This window comes from Pleurodeles waltl, chromosome 12 (genome assembly GCF_031143425.1).
Source record: "Pleurodeles waltl isolate 20211129_DDA chromosome 12, aPleWal1.hap1.20221129, whole genome shotgun sequence".
NCBI lineage: Eukaryota > Metazoa > Chordata > Amphibia > Caudata > Salamandridae > Pleurodeles > Pleurodeles waltl.
In genome coordinates, this window is record NC_090451.1 from 486,042,860 (window position 1) to 486,057,587 (window position 14,728).

Genomic DNA, 14,728 nt, shown 5'->3' on the forward strand with positions numbered 1-14,728 from the left:
AAAGCATAGCAGACCATTATGTGTTTGCATTTCAAAAGGAAAACTTTTCTTTTAAAGCAGTCCATGCTCCTTACAGGAACAACTAGCTGCCACCCCTGAGGCTGCCACTACGATTCCAAGCCACCTCCTTTGGGGTGTCAGTAACTATACAATGGTTGCGACAGGAACAGGGGTCTTAAATCATTGGTACATTCCATACTGAATGACAGTTTCAGAGGAACACCCCTTTTTTGCTGCTTATATTTTGCAATTCGGTAAAGGACATAAAGCCCGTTTTATGAGTCGGTAATTCTTTTCCAACTTGTAGAATTTTGTAACTGCAAACAGTGATTTTTCGAATCTCATGGTTTATGATCATAACAACCATAGGTGCATCTGGCCCCATATTCTGTGTTTATGCCCCATTTTCCAAGTGAAAACGGGTATTTATCATAGCTGGTAAATGGCTCCAATTCGTTAAGAAACCTTCTGGTGGCGGGAAAACATCACCACCATTCCTCTCGCTCATAATCAGAGACTAAGGCAGTTACTGATTTTGGGGCACAATATTGACCTTAGAAACATGAAAATCTGAGTTGCTCGTAGGAAGGATTAGAACTCGGAACCTGCAAATGGCAGCAGATGCCAGTAGAAAGTATTCAATGCGCTGCACAATATTGCTGTCAATCAGGCACGTGATCAAGGCTACTCTAATATTTTGGAGGCTGCATGATTTATAAGCATGCCGGTAGGAAAAAATATGTGATTGTATCTATAAATACTGTAGGAAACACTTCACTTTCCATAGCAAACAGGTTGCACCATACACACTTGCTTAAATGGCTGGACGACAACAAAAGATACAATTGGACTAAAAATGCAAATGATCTGTGGCACATTACTAAAACTGTAACTCCTGTGCAAAAAGTCATTTTGCCGTTTTCCCTGCATATACAGAAATGAGATATTGCAGAAGGGGTAATAAAAGTGAATACCCAGGTTTTGCTCATCTATGTATCTCTTTCACATGGAGAATGGTTTGATTACATGGGGCAGGCCCCATGCGCCACAGAGAGTTCTCACTTGGACCAGCATATATTTTTGTAATACAAAATAAACTGCAGCTGCTTCTGCTTTTGGTTCAGCCAAAATGGGGGATACTCGGATTTGTGGGGAGATTGAGTCCTGGAAAGCAAAGAATTACCACTAGTCCTGTAGCAGGTTCTTACTGCAACAAATGCACTGGGACAAATGGCTACACAAAGGAACTGGAAAATGTCCAATGAATATGGCGGTATACCTTTTGCATTTTACCACCCCGGAACTCAGTACAGCGATCTGCGACGTGGCAAGGGGAGTCCCAGGAAACATTCAGAGACTGAATGCAGGTGCATGCAGTGGTGACTGGTGAACTTCGAAGTAATGGGGGAGTTACACCTGCCCTGAATGACAGAAAATATGCCAACTACAGCTAGGGAGTTCAGGTAGGTTCTCCGTGGCAACACGTTTTTTTAAACATGTGGTCAAATAGTACATTTGACAGCCCACCTTTCAAGGCCAACGAATCTGAAAGGTCACTCAGCAAATATTGCAGTACATCCATCGTGAGCCGATTAGGCCTGATCACCCCGACGAGAGTTGCATGTTCTTCTGTTTCCATTTAAGTTTAGGAATACGGCTGTACAGCGTGCGTGCTGTACATCAATTAGTGTGAAAATTCCGAGCTGATGCAGGCACATCAGAAAAAACAATTTCACAACGCCTATTGTTTATCATAGCATCGACACTTCCGCATTTCACTACAATTCTGCCTCTTTCAAGCAGCTTGTTATTCTTATGGTAGAAATAGACCATTTTTAGTAGCAGAAGGATTGAAAAATGTATAACATACACAAGTCTCACCATCTCAGGCAGTACTTAGAAGAGATGGTAAGACTGCCTAGGTCATAGTGTATAGCTGTCTCTCAGGCTCCTGAGATCCTATAGGTTCGGGCAGCAGAAGGGGCATAGCCATCAATAGGCAGGCGGGTACAGTGGCACTGGAGCCTAGCGCTGCGAAGGTCTGACTGGACCCTAAATATAGCTGTCTTTTTACCACCAAAAAAAGCAATGATGGCCCATTTTCCTTACTGCCTTTGGGGCCCATAGCATCTTCCTTACGTCACTCTGGAGCAGTCTGTACCAGTTGTGCAGGTTAACCTTGCAGACTGTTCTTTATAATTATTGTTTTAAAATATATTTGGAAATGCTATAATTTTGCACACATGCTTAAGATTCTTAGTTTATGAAAATACACATTTTTGATGTCTTCAAAATCTTTTTCATTTTCGAAAAATAAAATCGGATACCCCCAAACAAAAGGTAATCAGTTTGATGAAAATACACACATATTTCGAAGAAATACCACCTTTCCCTTTTTAATACATGCATGTTTAGTGCCCAAACAACAATTTATCACTTTCATCTAATATTCACATGTTCTACACCCATAAACTGATTTTGCTTCATATGTCCAAATAACACCATGCCATGTCATTTATTGTAGAGACATGGCAAGGACTACTACCTTTATGCCAGGCTCTGCCTTTGCCCAGGGTGTGAACCATAACACCAAGGATAGACCCAATATACCAAGAATTACCACCAATATGCCAGGGTCAGATGATCACCCAGGGTGAAAACCATTATGTCATGATGGCCCCTATATGCTAAGAACTATCACCAATATGCCAGGGTCAGCACATTCTGGGGATGTACACACAAATGCACAGCAGACACATATACTCAGTCATATACAGATATGCTCATCCCATGCACAAACAGCAACATCAATTTGTTTTTTACTTACCTTCCTTCCACTCCAGTGACTGTGGAGATGATGTCATACTGCTGAAAATCAGGGCTTTTACTTTTCCACGGAAGGAGATCACAAAAATTGTGCGTTGGGTCTAGTACAGAAAAGAGGAAGATTCATATAGCAGCTGTGATTGGCTGAAGAGAGGAATGTCAGTCGATCTCAGGCCACCACTAGCTGAACATTGCCAGTGGAATGGTGTGGAAATCACCTGTCTCCTTCCTTATTGACAGCGTCAAACACATCCAAGACCAAGCTCTGTGCTGTCTGCAAAGAGGGGAAAGGGCACACTAGACATGCTGTTTTCAGTCACACAGCTCGTTTCATTGGATGAAGGATGTCTCCGGGTTTTTTCAGTCTGAGTGACAGCTTTTTTTATTCTAAACAGTACACAGTCTACATTTACTTTCTGCCCTTACGTCAATTTAAAATACCCAATTTGTTTTCATTTGCTTGAATTTTGCATAAAGGGCATTGTTGTGCGTGCAGGAAATAAGGTACACACAACATTTACTATAGTTAGTGGTGCACTGTGATAAACATTCCACATATCAATGGCACCCAATCCTGACCATGCTAGAGCCAAAACACTCGAATGATGTCATATAGCCATTATTAATGCCTTTACACCAATCAAAAACAAAGGTTCACAAGGGATCTGCATATAACACTACAGAGGCCGATGAAACAGTTGTTGCAGCGCACTTTTGAGGGTCTGACAGAATCGCTGTATGTAGGTGAGGGAATAGTAGAGGCACCTAACAGGAGCACCACACCCAAAGAAGTAATATCTAAGTCTCCAACCTGTCACTCAACGTAGGCCTCAGATGACAGCACTGGGAGAAGTTAACTAATTCCAAAGATTCAAGCAAAATCGTTGAAGCGATTCTGCAGAAGAAATTGGAAGATGCACCACAAGCAGAAAATGTCTGAGAAGTTCTCAATGTCTGGCTTGAAAATAGACTGACTGGAGAGCCACGAACACAGGTGAAGAGTTGGTTGTGCTCAAACAGAGAAACACAGGTGAAGGCCAGTGCCAAAGTAGAAACTTTCTCTCATCAGCAGGGAGGAAACTGAAGCATCAGGCCACCCTGTAGGTGTGCTTTTTAGGCCGAGTGTGCAAGCGCTTTGACCTGTTGTAATCTATCTGTGGGATTTTAACTACGCCCACCGCACGCCCATCAGTAGCACTTGTTCATGGGCTTGCCTTTTAAAAATCCTTTGTTATCATTGGTGAATGTGTTACGTTTGTCCCTTTTTGGAGCGGTTTTGTTACCGCCATGGACACCGACCCTGTTACATGGGTAACTGCACGTTTGCTGATACGTTTGACTACGAGTGAAGTTCACAGTGTGAGATCCTTGAATTCTGCAGCAGATCATCAAATCTCAGGATCCGTGAATCATCCTGTAGTTCCTTAAATACTGCTGTAGCCTGCCAATCAGATGGGGATTAGGGTCAAGACATTTGGAATGCTTGAGGACAGGACTGTGCTTTTGATTAGGGATCTCAACTAGACAGCACACACCTGACATACAATCCTGGGTGGCATGCCATCCTGAGTGGCAATGCCATGGGGAAGGGGTGAAAGGGGCGGTCAGTAACGTCCAGAATCAGTTGTCGATGTGAATGGGGATGAGCACTTGTGACGAAGCATGACAAGGCCCACTTCAAGGCCTCTCCCAGCATCTGAAAGGGCTGGGAAAGCCCACGCAATGATTATTTGCTTGCTTCCAGTTGGTCAGGCGGCTCTTTGATGACCCCCCCTTGACTGTCTACTTTACCAGACATCTTGTGCTCCTGGGGGTATGTCTACTGTATGCAGTGGATTTTTCCAGAGATCCCTATACAAAGTACTAAGTATTTACATGCAAATCTAAATATGAATTGTCATCATGACTAAGTCCTCAACCACTACCTTGTTCTTCAATCACGATTGGCAAGGGCTCAGAGTTGACTTGTGCACTGCCAGCTTGCATGAAAACACAGTATATGGCATGACTCAATTTTCATGCAAGCTGTTGTCTGTGGCCTAAGTACTTTGTCCCTGTGGCAGCTCAAAGCAGGTAGTGGGCAATGCCCCACAACCTCCTTAGACAAGCCATTACTTATTACATTTCACAACACCACAGGCGGCTCATGGGCCCTCTCATTTCTTGTCACTGTACAAATATACTTTGCATCCCCTCTTTGACTGGGGGCTTGGAGACCCACAATTTAATGATCAGACCCCTTGTAATGCCCAGGGAGCCCACCTCTGCCCACAGTGAAGAAGTGGTGAGAGACCACTTCCACCTACCTTACATATGCATAAGTTAGGTGGTCAGGTAAGTGTGGTAAATATATATTTTCTGAAGTTTTGTGTTACTACTTTGTGGTGTTCAAGTATATTGCATAAAATTTTCTCAGCTACGCAATCACTCCCCTGTAACAATCCACTACTACACAATCATGTGTAACCAGGGCCATTGCAATAATGTGACAGGGGCGCACCAAATTACGCTCAGGATTGACAAAATTATGCAGCAACAAAAGCCAAATTATGCAGCATAATGTGGCACATTTTTTGATAGTATTACATACATTATTTTCTAATTTTCACACATGGTAAAACTGTCCGGGTAAATAATTCACTTTATTAGTACCATTTTAACAACCAAACACAGAAATAATCAGAATGTAATTGAGTAATCTGAGAATAGTTTATCTGGATTGAATAAAGGTAGGACTTGGAGCATGTGTGCTGGGTAAATACAGAAATGAAATCAGTATTAGATCAACATCCCCATAAAGTACGATTTCAGAGCATCATTTGCACTGCGATGAAATAAAGAAACATACTGAAATGGCGGGTAAGACATAATTTTCTGCACTGGTTTGGATCGTCTGAAAAAGCATGTTTCTCGCCTAAGTGAAATATTTGTAGCTAGAGGCAACGGGCAACAATCACCAGGAAGATTCTGTTGAGATGAGTTGAGGCTGAGAAATTGAACCTTCTTACTACAGAATTACATAAAATGTCTTTTAGTACCTAAGGTCGCCTTCTTGTCTAAAATAGAAGCTGGGAGGAAAGGAAAAATATGTAATCACTGTAAACATCAAAATAACTGTCCCGTGCTGCTTGAGATGCTGCATCTCGAGGGCGGGGGAGGGGCGCAGCATGTTTTCATTGCATTGTCCGTCCTTTTGCCTTTACCGTGTTGACACTTCATGCGGAGTTCAACACAATCTTCTAAGGTGGGGCATGGAAGGGGTGTTGTTCAGGGCACTGATGCTCAGGCCTATTTGCTTTGTCATGCTGGTTTACATATCATGGCCGAAATCCAACAGTGTTTCAACTGTGCCCTATCTATAGCTTTGCTTAGTGGTTAAATGATCCCTAAATCTACTTCTAAGTTCCCCTTCCATAGAAAACAAAGCTTCCCCTTCTTTACAATCTGTATCATGCCATTGCCAACAGCCTTGATGAGATCTAATATATCTTTTGGTAGGCCACTGCTCTTATTTAATCTCGTTCTGTCTGATAATAAAACAACTGCCTTATTTTCTAGACCTCTTTTTTTTGGTATACCAATCAAAAGTTTCTCAGCGAATTTTGAAAAATATTTTAAAGCTAAAAGCTATGTTCATCATGCTCATTCAACTAATCTTTAACCTACTTAACAACATGTTCATAATTAATAAACTTAATAATGCAGTACTGCTTAACTTTTTCATTCGGGTCTATAGATCATTTCCAGAGTCCGTTTTGCGCTGTTGCTATATAATACCAAACCTGGCTTTAATCGTTCATCGAGCACTGCACCACTTCTGATTTGTTCATTCTCAAATTAAAACCTATATTTACTATCATTCATTCAGCAGAGCGCTGGCTGAAATAAAGTGTGGTGTGATGGCGAGCATAGAAATATGCAGAGCACCAGATTTACTGAGTCACCTGCCAATGAAGTCATCAGTGGCACGCTCGCAAAAAGGCTACCTGTTATGATGCACAGCCTGGCAACATTGCACAAAGATAATCCAGCAGCGGTGCACGTATGATTTAAGGGACACCCTACAGTACAATTTATTACCTGAAACTAGTGAAAGAAGGATGTATGCTTTAATGCAAAGCACACATGCATCCTATGCAAACGCCCACTTGGCCTTCGTGTGCAGTAGTCGGTTGGCCCTTTGCGATGCAGTGCTGTTTCTGGTGCAGCCTTTCTGCTCTGAAACCATTAGTGCAGGAAAGTTGTTCAGTGCTGCCGTTTGAGCCACTTTGCATTGCATGGGTGCCTAGGCTATTTGATACTGAATTCTGTCACTAATCCCGCACTTTGCTTCTCCTACAGACATTTGGATTTATCAAACCCGCTCCTTCATTGTCAAGCTGGTTTTCACATTTTGCACAGTAAGAAATATAGGACCAGATTTACAAGAAAGTGGTGCATCAGCTGTGCTGCCCCACTTTTCTTGCGCTCCCCTTCACCCCCCTAATGACAGCATGTGTGCGATATATTTACTATACGGCGTACCATGGCGCACGGTAGGACAATAGCGTGATACTTTGCAGGATTAGCGCCATAAATTCTGGCGCTAATCCTGAAAAGTAAAGGGAGGTCCATTGAAAGCAATGGTTGCGTCATTTTAACGCCTGCTCAGAGCAGGCGTTAAAAATTACGCCAAAAATGGCTCCGTGAAATGTTGTAAATCTCAGTGCACCATTTTACGGGCCTCCCAGTGCCGTAAAACTCCCCCTTGCATACATTATGCCTGGCACAGGCATAATGTGGCGCAAGGGGTTACAAAGTGGCACAATGCAATAATTGTGCCACTTTGTAAATATGGTGAAGGAGACTGGCCTCTTTAACACCACATTAGTGTAAAAAAAGACAAGGTAGCCTTCACTGTGGTGCTAAGAGGCACTAGGGCCTTGTAAATCTGGCCCATAGTCTATACCGTCTGTATAATGGACAATTACTTTAGCGGAAATCTAGCAAATATATATCGTCATGCCAAGTAAATTAAATTATGTTTTGTATCTCTGTATTTTCACAACGGTTTTTCCCAGTCGCCCATTCTATTAGTTACATCCCCACCCTAAACAAGTTCAACCATTTCCCTTATGAATTTTTCATTTTTGTCCCTATGTAAATATAGTTTTGGTATTAATGTAGCTGCCCTCAGGTAGATATGTTTAATAAGCAGGCAGGATGTCACAGTAAAGTAAATACCGATCACCGCAAAATATGTTCATCTGCATGAAAATCTCGGCGAAGAGAAAAAAGTCTTCCAGCATTCTGAGGTCCAAAAATGAACTACCAGTACATTGGGTAATAGTAACATGTGTTCTTTACAAAACCTAGGAATAGAAAATGGTGTATGAAGTCAGACATACAAATACGTGGTTATCTTCCCTTCATTACGTCTTTTAACTTGCTTATTTACATAGCCAGGCCTATTCAAGAAAGTACAAGTGCCTTTCACCTTCCATGCCATTTAGAAATTTGAAAAACCCTCTTTAGTGATTGTTTTACAGCTTTTTACATGATCAATTGTGTCTAAAACCCTTTCCTGTATATTTCCTTCATTAGGTCTGCCATGTTTTTTTCAGCTTAACATCTTTAGCTAAATGGGTTCCACCCATTAAGCCCGCCCAAATATTTAGTTTTTTGAACACCAGATTTTTGCACCTTTATTGTGGGTGAGATTCACTTTTGAGTCTCAGTCACAGTAATTACATGGTAATTAGACTGCACATGTTTACCACCAGTGTCCACCTTTCAATATAGGGCTGCTGCGACGCAGCTAGGGTAAAGGACATTGGGCTGGTTACACATTAACGCTTGACAATGCCTGATTACATATGCAAGTTGCGGGTGTGAGAGTATCGTCCGGCACACCCTAGTAACTGGCACAGATGGGACTCTGCAAGGGTTGATTTTGACCTGGGGTAGGCCTTCTAATATTGGGGAGCATTCATAGATAGGTCAGTAGGGTTTACTTGATTGTCTGTAGTGTCACTCTTTTAGACACATGGGTGAAATCTGCCTTAAAGTGCAATATCGTTTCACTTAGGCCTACAGACTTCAGTGAGTTGTCCAACTGGGGTGAAACATGCATGCTCGGTTTGAATTTGCTGGTCTGAATAACCTACATGTACATCTTATGGGCCTTCCAGAGTTGTCATGTTTCTCTGGCTCAGCTCAGAATCTGATTCTAGACCTTTTGCACCCCTGCTGGACCAAGTAAAAACCTCTGCTCCCCAGCAGAGTGAACAAATGCCTCCTTACACAAAAGGAGCAATTATCGGTGCTTGACTCAGTTCCTGAAAAGGAAGGGGTGGTAATTAGCTGTCACACTGCACCTGGGTTGAGGACAGCCCTGGCCAACTGAACAAAAGAGGAAGCTCAGACATTTGAAGCCAACAGGGGAGGCTTGAAGGGTTGGTGAGAAAGTCTCTGGCAGTGATGTCAGCTAGGGATGGAGCTGATGCCCTCAGATGAGCGCTGCACATAAAAAAACAGATGGCTCCATCTTGGATTGTCCTAGAGTGCCGGGAAGGAGGGTGGAGGGATGACGTGGCATCCTAGGATTGGCAAGGGTTGCCTAGCATCTAGAACTTGCCATCCACACTTAAAAACCACTACACACAGAAAAGACAGAAAGTAAGACCCTGGAAAGACAAGCCATCTGATGCCCCTGATGGACTAAGGACTATCAGCAGCTGACCCCAGGACTAGACGGGTCTCTCTAAGGCCAGGGACACTGGCCCCCTTAAGTCCCCCGAGGACCAGTTCAGGCAGGACCTGGACCTTTGTGCCTCAGCAGAAGTAGAAGAGCACTGGGGTCATAATGATTGCATATTGATTTCATTGGTATGATGGTGACTTTTAATATGTTTTTATTGTTCTACTGAAGATGTGCCCCTTTGACGAAGTCATGTAGGCCTACTGTACCTAAAATGAAGCCCTCCTATATTGTGAAGTTCTGTCTGTATAGGTAGCAGTACAGTGATTTTGAGGGTCATGACCCTCTAGGGGTCATATTTGATTTCAGAAAGCACCAATGGTATTTCCACCTACCTAAGGTACATGTTTGTAAGCGTGGTTGTAAGCGTGCAATATTTAGAAGCATGGTTGCAATAAATATACTTTAAAATTATTTATTGAGTGTTGTCATTGTGTACCACCAAATTGGGATCACATACACCGAGTAGGCCTTGGCCTTGGCTGCTCGGCTTCATTACCATGAGAGAGCCTAGTGCTACAATGGGGTGCATAGTTCCAGTGAGGAGACAATTGTGGATCTATTACTTGCACAGGCCTCATATTCTGAATAAATGGTAACCCAATTTGTTACAACATCCAACTGTCCCTTAAATTCCCAAATAACTAGCCAATTCATTCAGTTCACACATGTTAATTAGTCACATTTTTAGACATACAACTTTATTGAATTCAATCCTCTTCTCCATCATGTATTCCAAATATAATCATATTATGTTTGATATACCCCATATTCTCCATATTGTCCATGTTGCTGCTAAATGTCTTGGTGGCTGTGGGTAAATGATATAGAATAACTCACTGTCTATCATCATATCTGTGATTTGATGTTGTTTGCTTTCTCAGTTTTAAAACATATCCACATTTTTGGTACTATGGCAAGAAATAAAGCTATCTCATCACTAATCCTTGTTTAAGGAATTTCACTACTCACATTAAAGTGATATCAACATCACTTTGAGTGTACACCATTTACCACACCCCCATTGTGTTTCACAAAAGGCAAGTGATTTCTTCACTATTTTCCAACCAAACCTGTGGATAATCTACTGCATTCTCTTTGTACATTGCTGGTAAAATGTTGCTTCAGACACATTCTGAAAACTAGCTTGTTCAGTAAGAAACTGATTACCAGAATAGAATCTCTAGTGCACAATTAATCATATCAAAAATATTATGGATATTTGTTCCAAAATTATATTAGAATCAGTTTAGTAAAACCTTTCCATAATTACTTAAAGGAGTATAAAAATAAACATAGTGCCATCAATATCTCATTTCTGCTTGTTACTATAGATCTAGACAACAGAGCAGAAGAAAGAAAAGCCAGGTTTCCATTTTATTATTTAAACAGCTGCTTCAACTATGCTCCATGACCTGACCTGCCTTTCCCCTCAGCTGCCCGCTCTGACAGCAGGCATTGTGACATCAGAACAAAACTGTAATAAGTTATTACAGTTGAATTCTGACGTAATTTCTTTTCAGTATGAGACTGGATGCATCACACGTCACCTATTTTAAAGAAATGATGTATTATTTATAATTATGTATTGAATTTTAATAATATGTTATACTTTCTTTGAAGCACATGGTCTACTTATTATGTAAAGCTTCTCTTTTTAACATGCTTGTAGTATTAGAACACATTTTTTATCTTCTCCTAATCTTGAGTCTTCTTCTTTATTTTAGGCTGTGTGAACTAAGAACTACAATGGGAACCTGGGTTCCCCTACTGATTCTGAGCTTGGTTTTTTACTATTCAACTATAGTTTCTGGTGAGAGGCTGAATCATCGTTCTGCAGACACTCATGCTAAGCGCACTAAGAGAGAATGGATATGGAACCAGATGCACGTCAATGAAAACATTATCGCCGATGAGCCGTGTCACATTGGGAAGGTAAAGTATGCAAAGTATTGGAGATACTCAGAAAATATGTTTTTACTAGGGGTGTGGAAATGTGTACTGTTGGATTTGCCAAGATGTTGAATTTTTATTCAAAATGTTGCCATCTTTTTGCAAAATTAACAAATTATAGTTAGCAAAACATCCTCCGAAGAATAGGTTTTGTGGCTGGAAAAATCAGACCTTTTTTTGCAAAATAATTCATGGAATAAAGTTGTTTTTAAAATCCAAAACTTTTTTGCAGAAATATTTACCCACCGTCAAAGTTTTGAAAAAGTGCCAAACCTTGCTACTTTTAGAAGTTGCAAGATTTTGCTTCTTTGCAAATGTTATGCCTACTTTTCACTTTCAGAATGTGCATTAATATAAGCTGAACTATGAGCTATCGGTGGGATTCAAGTATCTAACTATTTAAGGCAAGGAGCTGTGAAGCCTTTCTGCATATGGAGTTTGGTAAAGTGCAGCAGGTGCTGATGTATATACGGAGTTTGGTAAAGTGCAGTAGGTGTTGATGTATTTATCTCTGTGTGACAGCATTTGATATTAGATATGGTAGTACATTACAAGGTTATACTTTCCAGTCTTCCTGTATATTTAATTTATTCATTAATTTATAGCTTAATGTATTTGCCAACTGTTTAAATGAAAGAAGATTAGTTCATTGAAAATTGATAACTATTTGCTTGCTAAATGAAGAATAAAAAAACACATATAAGATGCAGAGACTGCATCTTCCACCATGCTATGGGAGGTTACTGTGCGGCAAATTTACTGAAGACACACACCTGTGACAAGGTCTGTGCTGCTTTGTTTGAACACGACCACACCTTGCGTTTATGTCTTGGAATTAACATGGTTTTAGAAACATAAGACCTTGAAGCAGGTATCCCCAGAAGCAATGCCAAATCTTAGAAACTCTAAGAAACTCTTGATTAGAAATGCACCGACTCTCAACATCTTCAGGTTTGATCTCAAAGCTTTATTATTTACAAAAGGCTCACAAAAGAAAGCATAGACCACATAGTAACTCTCAACAAGTTCTCTATAGAAGGTCTCACCATCCTGCATTGTTTTCTTGTCTAGCCATGTTACATGTTCCCTTGACATAGTTTTATTTTCTCAACAGTTTCACGACTGCTATTGTTCTATTTAATTGATCTCCTCAAATGTCAACTGTGGCCTCTTTGAATGCTCAGCCTAGATATATTAACCTTGTTCCCGTTGCCCTGCCTGACAGTTCAAACTCTTATAGTCTGATTTCCACAAACTGTTTTGTCCTTGATCGTACTAATAATGCCCGATGTGCTCCGTTAAACTGACACACCTCATACAGAGCTCCAAGTTTCCCAGGTCCATGTGTGAGTAGCTCACCTAGTACTGGTTTTAGCTTTACATTCTTGAACTTGTAGTCCTGTCCTTACATTGAGCTAATAAGCAGCACTACAAATCCCAGAACACAAAGCAAACACCTGAACTGATAGTCATGGGCGGAATACTTTAATCTAAACCATTGGTAAATGATGGGCTAAAATGTAACCAAATCTATTTACTTGTGATATGAAAACAGACTACCACATGGAAGGTGCATAAACCTGTCTTTAATGTGCTCTTTTGCCAGACACTGATTGTTTAACATTTTAGACTTTCATCAGTTGCTTACTTTGATATTGTAGAAGGTGCAGGTTACACAAACAAACTGAACACTCCAGTTTAAATAAGTAATTTTTTTAATAGACATCAGGAAATAAGAAAGAGACATCATCCTCTAAAAAGGGAAAGTGACACCCACTTTGAAAATTCTCCACTGCCTGAGGACAGAAAAAATGGCATAAAAAGTACCAAGCGTTATGCAGAATGCTTTGGCTTTCTGGGACCTGTGCACAGCCTCCTATTGCTAAGGCCACTTAGTCTGGTTTACAATTGAAATGTCTGGTCTCTGATTGACGAGTCTGGGTGTGTTGAATTGTGGATGGGCAACAGAGGGAAAGAAAGAAGAATGAATCAACGGGTGGATGAATGAATCCTTCCATCCATCCATGTACTCACTCATCATCGATGCACTCTGTTACTCACTGAAGCACTTGTGCTTCAATTCATATACCCATTGACTCATTATTACATTTAACTACTTGCCCGTTCATGATAATACACATAAACTCAAGTCAAAGTTCGTTTATTTGCTTGTTTAATAAAAAATCTCTTCAAAACGTATAAAACGGGGGTCACCCGAAGTGATCACTCTTAAAACATTAAAAACACACTGGCAACACACAATTCAATAACGACTTGCCCTAAATTCGAACTGGAGCGCTTCCGATATAAATGGACAGTTGCATTTTGGGAATTAAGTGACAATAAGTAGCAAAATCCTACGGTATAGAGGTAATCACAGTAATAAAGTGCTTTTGTGCCTAATGTCCGCCCAGCACAAATCATTCAAATACTTCCTTAACTGCAACATTTTGAACTTTTAACTGACTTTTAAAGTTACAGTGCCTAAGAAAACTAAAACCTTGTGATACTTGCAAGATAAAGTGCTATGGGCCTAGCCTCAACCTGGTACAGGTCTGCAAACAATTCTAAAAGTGCATGGTGAAAGTCTCCCAGGAGGCTCACAGGATGAATTTGATTTCTTCCAGTTTCGCTTCTTTTCCTTCTCGCTTTTCCTTTCTATTGATAAACTCAAAACCTTTTTCTACACCCTCTGAAGGTATTTTACACCGCACAGTTCAGTCGAAGATCACTTGTATTAAAACAAAGCACCGCCTCTCTACGTGACCTTATTCCTGTTTCGTTGAATTTCCTTAATAGGATTGCTTGCCGGTCTTCCAGAGTGGCTTTGCACTAACACAGCACATGGGCAATATCTTCAATCCACTGTACCCATAGCCTGCAGTTTTCCTAGCCTATTCTTCTCCGTGGAGTGTGCTTCAATGCCGGCAGGGCTCCCAGCCTGTATTTTAAAAACTTTTTGATTGTCATGTTATTATCAAGCTCTCCTAGATAGTACCGGGGCTTAAGCTTTGAGAGGATTGAAGATTAGCCATCCATGGCTGGGCCTGCCTGGGGCATTTTATCCTTCAAATGTGACAGGGTTTTAGTGCTTGATTTTGCTGTTTTTTTTTATTGAACCCTGCTCTGTGGTAGATACCATGCTGAAGAGAGGCCCAGGTTAGTTATAGCTTATATTAAGGAGGCTCTTGCTGGTAATCGGGTCCTCCC

The 14,728-nt window shown here is 41.0% G+C and overlaps 1 protein-coding gene across 1 annotated transcript in view; it reads left to right on the top strand.

The window, feature by feature from the left end:
• Window positions 1-14,728, top strand: part of CDH5 (cadherin 5) — a 286,155-nt gene that overhangs the window by 143,986 nt on the left and 127,441 nt on the right. The window contains exon 2 of the mRNA XM_069217168.1: window positions 11,293-11,500. Within this exon, the coding sequence (XP_069073269.1) occupies window positions 11,315-11,500 (186 nt within the window). The 5' untranslated portion in view covers window positions 11,293-11,314. The remainder of the gene's footprint in view (window positions 1-11,292; window positions 11,501-14,728) is intronic.